At 34.4% G+C, this 9,157-nt stretch overlaps 1 protein-coding gene across 2 annotated transcripts in view; it reads left to right on the top strand.

The window, feature by feature from the left end:
- The window catches only part of LOC106867862 (uncharacterized), a 92,070-nt gene that overhangs the window by 75,797 nt on the left and 7,116 nt on the right, over positions 1-9,157 (top strand). The window contains exons 3-4 of one of the 2 annotated variants that reach the window (XM_014912907.2): positions 1,756-2,076; positions 3,466-3,567. In XM_014912907.2, the coding sequence (XP_014768393.1) occupies positions 1,756-2,076; positions 3,466-3,567 (423 nt within the window). Of the gene's footprint in view, positions 1-1,755; positions 2,077-3,465; positions 3,691-9,157 lie in introns of both variants that reach the window. The other variant, XM_014912906.2, reaches the window with a different exon arrangement.

Here is a 9,157-nt window from a genome sequence, read left to right as displayed (position 1 = left end):
GTGTGCACACATCAGCCTGCAGCCTCCCACCTCATGGCTATCTATTGCATGCGCTGGTATGGACATGTCCTCTGCCTCCCTCTAGATCACCACACCTGGGCTTTACTTTCATCTGAAGCAGCAGCTGCAGGCTGGAAGAGGCCTTGTGTGGCAGGCCTTGTGGCAGGCCTTGTGGCAGGCCTTGTGGCAGGCCTCGCATCAGATGGCTGGATGTGATTGGGGAAGATCTTCAGAGGCTCAACATCAGGATGCAAAGGGACTGTTATGGGAATGCCAGTGATGGAGAGCACTGGTAGACCTGGTCGGCACTATGGATGATGACACCTCTGAGACCACAAACTTGGAATAACTCCAACCCCTTCAAGCAAGAGCATGAAGTGAAGCCAAGCAAAAAGTACACACACAAAGACGCACAAACATATATATACACACACACTTGTTTTAGAATGTTCATTTTCAAATTAAAACTTTCCATCATAATTTTATATAAAACATTCTAATTACTTGTGTTCCAAATATCAACTTAATTAACAAAAGGTTTGTAGTTAACTGTTGTTATGATAGACAGCAAATGAAGGATATGATATGCTGGTGACTGTGTTGAAATCAAGCTGTGTATAATGAATGCACAGCACTTGTGAACAATTATCAGAATTTTATTTCACTGTAGAAATAATGTTCATGTTGGTCATGAATTAAAAATTGTGACATCAAAGTTTACATACTGAAGGACAATTATGTAGCTCTTACAAATAGTTGATTAAAAAGACTTTGTAATTAAGCTACCAAGATAGGGGGAAATATACATACTGGGTTCATGTCAGCAAACTTGTGTGGCTGCACTTGGAAGCTTTCTCTATGAACAAAAGATCCCAATTGTCAGTTCATTATCTACCTTACACAGAACTTGCAAACCTAAAAGGCTTATGGATTCCGACATACTGGTCAAAGTTCATGCAATTCCAGAGACCTTCAGTTGTTTTATATCTATGGCCTCAGATGTTGATAATGTGAAGCCACAAGTGAAATTTTCTCAGCTGTTAAGATATCAGGAAGTGAAAATAGTGGAATACATTTTACAGACAACTTCTTTGCAGCAAAAAATATTAACACTTTACATATACCCCAATAGATAAGTGCTCTGTTTATGTTTGAATGTGTCTTGTAATCTAAACACTTCAAATTTTAGTAATGTTACCTCACCCACATGCAAAAAACAAAAAAACAAAAACAAAAAAGATAACGACTGTTAAAAGCAACAAAATAAGTATGTGGTTAGCTTAGCTGTGGGCAGCCACAAACTGAAGTTTGGTGCTCAAAACATGCTTATTTAAAAGCTTTGTAAAGAGATGTTCTAGCAGCTTCTAAAAAGATGCCTCACATAATGTCTTGATGCTGATTGGTCCAGAACTTGGCCAATCACATGAAAAAGCTGTTGCTCTGCTATGATTTTAACTTGTCAGTTTGTCAAGTAGGTTTTGAATCTTGCAACAGGATTACTAATTTTTACATTAACTGAAACATGGGTACCATCTTTCATTAGGAATATGGTTTCTTAAAGGTTAATGAAAGCATCTTAATTTAAACAGCTTAAAAACCTTTCAAAAGACTAAAATATAAGAATATCAAAATATAAAGTTTCTGTTCTGTACACTATTGTTCCCCATTCTATTTACTTTTTGTTGCTCCTTTTTTTAATTTGTTTTTTAAAATAGTATTATTCATGTACATTATTATTTTTTAATTACATTTCAGAATCTTTAATCCTGGGTTGTGAAGAAATTACATCAAAGCACAAAGTAGTGAAAGAGGATTTTGATGTGCGATGCTACAAGTATACACAGCACAAGTTCAAAGATTCAATATATCCGTGTGGCATAATTCCTAACAAATTTGCTAATAATAGATGGCTAATACTTCAAAGCCAAAGAGTTCATGTAAAAACATGCAAGGACTGTGATACAGACATGCATCCTTACTATCAGTATAACATTCCCAATAAAAATATTGCAGATGGAGATTATTTACAAACAATTTTCTATGATTGTGACAAAGTGATTTGGTTCTTACATGTTAGTAAGTACACAATATTTACCTTATTACTACTTGGTAAACACACCCATATATACATACACTCACATTTACAAATCATTCACATAAAAATGAACACATGCATTCATACATGCTAGTTCACACATATTCATGCACGATGGAACTAGTGAGGCACCAGACTAATGCAAACAGCCCATGTCCTTTTCAAATATTCTAATATAAATTCAGATGATACCAGTTATTTTACATAAATTTGGGTAGTCAGTTCAATGTTTTCTAAGCATGCAAAATTTATAATCATTTTTAAAGATCCAGAGAAATCTCAATAATAATCTATGATAGTGTTCTATGATTGTTTTACAGAGCATCATAAATCTTCAATAACTCACTAATACTACAGATTTCACTTCTTCAAATATTCTTATACATGTAATTGTTTTTAACCACTGTAATCTTGAATGTGTAAACCTTTTTTCCTTCCCCCTTCTTGGAAGCTTTTTCTATGAAACAAGATTTCGATTGCCATTTCATTATTTACCTTACACAGAACTTGAAAACCTAAAGGACTTATGGATTCCTCCAAATTGATCAAAGTTCATATAGCTCCAGAGACCTTCAGTTGTTTTATATCTTTTTTAACATCAGATGTTGATAATGTGAAGCCACAAGTGAAATTTTCTCAGCTGTTAAGATACTAGGAAGTGAAAATAGTGGAATACATTTTACAGACAACTTCTTTGTTTACAACAGAGAGAATTATCTCCTTATACATTGCAGTCAAGTATGCCACAGTGAAATGCACTGCTTATGTCTGTGAATGTGTCCTGTAATCCAAACACTTCAAATTTTTTTAATATCACCCCCACCCACATGCAACCCCCTCCCACAAAAAATGAATAAAGAAACAAAACAAAAACAAGGAAACCAACTACAAATAACTTACAACATACCTATATACCAGCGATAATATTTTTAATTTACAGATTTTGATGTAAAATATATATATATTCTAAAATATAACAGAATGTTAGATTCAGTTTTTTTTATTAGAAAATACTTTAAATATTATCAATAACTGAATTGATGACATTTAAAAGTGCTTGAACATATCTAAAACAGGCAAGGAATTTGTTTCTGGATGCAATGCCTTAGAACCAGATGGTTTATTTTAACTTTATGCAACAGTTTTAACTCACTTCATGAGATAGAATACGTGCTGTAGTGCACACTGTTTTATTTAGTGTATTGCCTTTATTATACCTTAAATAATTATATTGTGTTGATCCCTTTACAGTAACTCTCAGGTATTTTATTTGAAGAGTTAGAACTAAAAATAAACTAGTTTCAGACTGATATTTAAATAATAAATAAAAAGTAGTTTTATTTTTATGCTCATTTTGTTTCATTTCAAAGATTCTGATGACTGTGAAGGAATTTTCAAAGAATTCTTTTTGAAGACAAATTCTGGTAATCCAAAGTTTAACGAAAATGAAGCAGTTGAAGAGAACATTACAGGTAGCTACCCTACAGAAGTTGAAACCATTTCTCATTACGTTGACACCACTTCCTTCTTGCCTTCTCAAGAAGTATCCTCTCTTCCTGGTTTCTACAATGTTGATAAAAGGATGTTTCCACGAGGTAAGATAGGGATCTCTTGTAAATAGTATGGTAATCTATTACTTTACCATAGAGCTAACCAATCAAGTTGGTCTTCTCTGTCTGTTCTGTGTGTATGTATGTGTGTGTATGTGTCTCTCTCTTTCTCTATCTCTCTCTCTATCTCTCTCTCTATATATATCTATATATATATATATATATGCATATGTTTATGTATGTTTGTATGCATGTATGTATATATACTGGTTCATCCCATAAATAATGCGGTTTTTTCAATTGCATGAACTAAAAGTTGGAGGAGGACATGATAAACTACCTACATCAACTTATTATAAAAACAGGTATTAATTTTAACTTCCCTTAAAATTAATACCTGCAAGTTTTGAAAAATGTAGTTTGATTTTAACAGTTATTTTTTCAAAGTTATAATGGAAGTGACAAAGTAGCATATTCAGCATATTTTGCTTTACGAGTTCCATAAAGGCAACAACGCAATGGAAAGTGCAAGGATTATTAATACAGTATATGGGGATTGGACAATAAGTGTAAGCCATTGTCAATGGTGGTTCCAGAAATTCCAAGCAGGTAACTACAGCCTAGAAGATGAGCCTCATCCTGGAAGATCTGTATAACTTGATGAGGACATCCTGCAAATCCTGGTGGAACAAAATCCCATCATAACTGTTGAAGAATTAGCAGAGAAGCTTGGATTTGGTCTTTCAACCATTCATCAACACCTGCGTGCCATTGGAAAAGTCAGCAAATTGGGTCAATAGGTTCCTCACAAACTTTCCGAGTTAAAATCGCGTGCGGAGAGTGAATGTGTGCTCTCCTTTGCTGTCATGTCTCACAAATGAACCTTTTTTGGACTGAATAGTGACTGGTGACAAGAAATGGGTTCTCTATAAAAATATCAAGTGCCAAAGACAGTGGGTAAGGAAAGGAGAAAAATCGGCACCCCAGGCTAAAAAGGTCTTCACCCACATAAAGTGTTGTTATCTGTTTGGTGGGATATGAAAAGTTTAGTCCACTTTGAACTTTTAAACCCAAACCAAACAATAACAAAAGAGATCTACTGTGAGCAGCTTAAGCAGCTTAAATCAGTGCTAGAAGAAAAACAACCGTCTTTGTTTTCAAGACAAAAGGTGTTCTTCCATCAGGATAATGCTCGTCCACATACAGCGAGGATGACATTCCAAAGCCTGGAGCAGTTTGAATGGGAAAAGATGCCCCACCCACCATATTTGTGAGACATTACCCGATCTAATTATCATTTATTTCACAGTCTTCAAAATCGTTTGGACAAAAAAAAAATGAATTCTGTAGATGAGGTCAGAACAGTACTAGAGGAGTATTTTTCATCACGGACAAGTGAATTTTGGAAGAGGGGCCTTGCATGTCTACCAGATAGATGGAAAAGTGTTGTAGAAAATGAAGGAGAGTATATTTTAGATTAAAAAAGAAGTTTGTTTATCTTAATTTTGAAAAATGAAAGAAGTATAAAAAAGCTCCATTATTTATAGGATGATCCAGTATATCCCTTTCTTAATATCCTCCTACAAAAACAGATTGGTTTCTAACTAAGAAACAAATCCCTATCTTCAGAATTCAGATAACAGCAACAGTATATAGTAACATGGTGAACTTAAGAAAAGTCTGGTATATTTTCACTGTTCTACTTGTAGAATGAATTTGCCGGGTAAATGGTTTTGGTACAATTACTAACATAACCAAGTGTTTTAATGATTAAGAGTACAAATGTAAATTTATAATCTGGGAAGAGAATCTGTAGGTTTCAAAACAATTGATCATAAATATTTTATCTTTCACTGATTTTGAATGAAATGTTCACCTCTGTAGGGCAGCTAACCATAATAATTGTACACAGGCTTTTTTCTGTTTCAAACAACTATAACAACTCTGTTGTGTTTGAATTTAGTGGGTGTTTTGATTGGAATGTTTTATCAATGTATTGAAATGCATGGATATACTAAGCATTTAAAATATTTTTTTATAACAGTCCCATGGAAGTCTTTTCTAAGAGTGGCATTGAATATTGTTTTAGCAAAAACACCATACTGCCTTGGAAGAAATAGTACCTATATGATATTTTGTAGCAGTTACTGATCATGAAAACACATCTTATCTTCCACAAATATGTGATATAACAACATTTTTTAGTTCAGTTGGTATTCAATTGATATTTTTTACTCTTGGGTCACAAAAGCATAATTTTCAACTTTATGGGAAACATGCACACATATAACTTTTTATCATTTAGGTATCTGCTAAGGTCAGTTTGCATGGCAGTTCTGGGGTCATTTGGAACATCTTCAAGAACTAAGTACTTCTTGAATTGATCACTCCTAGTCTATATGATATTACTCCCTTCACGTTTGAGCACTTTATTGATGTATTTGTTTTTGCTACTGTTATTTAACCAGGTGCTGTCTGAGTGATACCTCACAGCAGTAAAAAAATGCTTGTTTTTTTCCTCCCTCTTTCTTTTGAGATAGAATCAGAAAACATTCCAGTACTCTATTACACACAAAATATTAATCCGAATTCTGTTGCCTTTCTATTTTAACCTTATCCTATTGTTTCTTTTTTATTTTACAATTTGATGTCTAACAGTTGTGTTCATTATTTAAACATTTTAAACTTGTGAACTGATATCATAATTGGCTTTTGAATTTTGGTTGATGCACTTTATTTTGCTGATGTCACTAAATTTCACTTTGCTTTCTCTTAAAATTTAAATCCCTTTAGCCAGTTTAACTAAATCATTATTTGATAAATTTGTTACCTCTTTCCAAGTTAAACACTTGTGAGGATCATTTCTCTTTTATCTCCTATAGGATGACTAAAACAAGTTCCATAAATATAAAAATAATTTGATTTTTTCTATCAAATATACCCTCTCTTTGGCCTTGTACAGAGCCAAAACAAATTAATATTTGATCAATTTGTTGATAGTGGTATGAAGTTTGTTGCAAAATTGTGTGTGAGATTTAGTTTCAGCTCACAGCTGAATTTGTTCCACTTATATCATTGACATCCTTATAACTGATAGAAAACCATAGTGCCCTGTGCATTTTAAGCTTCATACTTTTTAAACATATCATTAATTAATTTCAAACCAGATGTCAAATAAGATGCTTTATTGTATATTGTTTGATGTCTTGCTATTTTGAATTTAAGTCCTACCATTATCAAATTTAACTTTACATTATTCTGAGTATCACTAAACTCACTGATATATTTGGGATTGATTCAGTGGAGGAACATATCATTCATCTATTTGTGCATAATCAAGACAAACCAATAACCTTTTTTCCACACATTTATATGATCATATGATTTCAGTTTCAGAATCCTAAATAATGTACAAACATAAATGGAGTAGATTAGTGAGAATTTATTTCCTTTAACATTAATATATATATATATATATATATATATATATATATATATATATATATATATATATATATATATATGCTATGACTGTTGAGGACATGTGTAAGTTTGCAAGGAATGAAGCCAGTATGCTCCACTGAATGTATAATGTCAGTGTGCATATACAACAGAGTGTAAGCACCCTGAGAGAAAAAGTTGGAGATAAGAAGCATCAGATGTGGTGTGCAAGAGAGACGACTGCGCTGGTATGGCATGTGTTGTGAATGGATGAGAACAGCTGTGTAAAAAAGTGTCACACCCTAGCAGTAGAGAGAACCTGTGGAAGAGGTAGACCCAGGAAGAGCTGGAATGAGGTGGTGAAGCATGACCTTGGAACATTGGGCCTCACTGAGGCAATGACAAGTGACTGAGACCTTTGGAGATATGCTGTGCTTGAGAAGGCCCGGCAAGCCAAGTGAGACCATAACTGTGGCCTATGCTATTGCAGTATAACCAGCCCATTTAAAGAGTACCCTTCAATCATTGGGAAATAAACTGTGCTTGTGAAGACCTGTCGAGGCAAGTGAAATTGTTGTCGTGGCCAATGAGAGTACTGCCTGATTGGAACCCGTGCCAGTGGCATGTTAAAAGCACCATTCGAGCGTGATTATTGCCAGTGCTGCCTGACTGGCTCTTGTGCCAGTGGCACATAAAAAGCACCATTCGAGTGTGATCGTTGCCAGTTTCGTCTGACTGGCTCCTGTGCCAGTGACATGTAAAAAGCACTATCTGAGCATGGTCAATGCCAGTACCACATGACTGGCCCTTGTGCTGGCGGCATGTAAAAAGCACCCAATGCACTCTCAGAGTGGCTGGCATTAGGAAGGGCATCCAACTGTAGACACTTTGCCAGATCAAATTAGAGCCTGGTGCAGTCTTCTGGCTTGCCAACCCTCAGTCAAACCGTCCAACCCATGCCAGCATGGAAAGCTGATGTTAAACGATGATGATGATGATGTATATGTATTAATCAATGAAATTCTAACTTAGTCTGATTTTCATCTTTTATTATTTCCACTTTTCCAATTTTTCCAATTTTACAATATTGGAGTAATCTAGTATTTTCATACATTACACAATCATTAGGTTTATGTAGTGACAGTTGTGCTCCACAACTGACAACTGTAGTGAAATGGTTAGATTTGTCCGTTAAATACCCGCCAATGGGCTCCAGTAGGCTGAATGTTACGACCTGTATTTTGATCAATTAGTATGTAGCTTAGATGTCATGATTTAGTGAGCACGCCAACTAAGTCAGTATCAGGCTTAGATGTCATTATCTGGTGAATGCACCAACTTGGTTAGCATTTATCCTGCTTTTTTTGACAAGATGTTTTTCTTAATTGGTATGCAGCTTAGACATCATAGTTTGGTGTGTACATCAAGGATTGTTTACTTTGACTGCACCTAAAGGAATAATTGTTTTGGAATGTTGTAAACAATGTTCCTGTTTTTATAGAATTCTATTGTTACAGTTTTCCAGAAATTTTACATTTCAATCAAGTCAGTATTGATATGGTTAACACTACTACTATCCTCACCACCACCTTTATTATTGTTGTGTTAGTGGTGGCAGTGGTAGTATTATTATTATCATCATCACAATTATCACTGTAACTTTAATTGTTATTATACTGTTATTAACTGTTATTACTATTAACTGTTATTACTATAAGTGTTATTAGCGGTATTTCACTCGTTGCAATGTTCTGAGTTCAAGTTCTTTCGACATTGCCTTTCACCCTTTCAGGGTCAATAAATTAAGTACCAGTGAAACACTGGGGTTGATGTACTCAACTAGTCTCCTCTCCCCAATAGTAGAAAGGATCATTATTGTCCATTTAAAACAGGTTTGAATTTACCAATAAAATTCTTTACTCTGACTTTTCTCTTTACTTCACCTGTGTAAATGTCTTCAACTGTAGCCTCAGACAGACCAATACCTTGTGGGTGAATTTGGCTGATGGAAACTGCAGGAAACCTGTCATACAGACACACTCACATACTAATGAATATATATATATATATA

Source organism: Octopus bimaculoides, chromosome 5 (assembly GCF_001194135.2).
Source record: "Octopus bimaculoides isolate UCB-OBI-ISO-001 chromosome 5, ASM119413v2, whole genome shotgun sequence".
Classification (NCBI taxonomy): Eukaryota; Metazoa; Mollusca; class Cephalopoda; order Octopoda; family Octopodidae; genus Octopus; species Octopus bimaculoides.
Note: the sequence above shows the minus strand (reverse complement) of the source record. Positions and strands in the feature narration are given on the sequence as shown.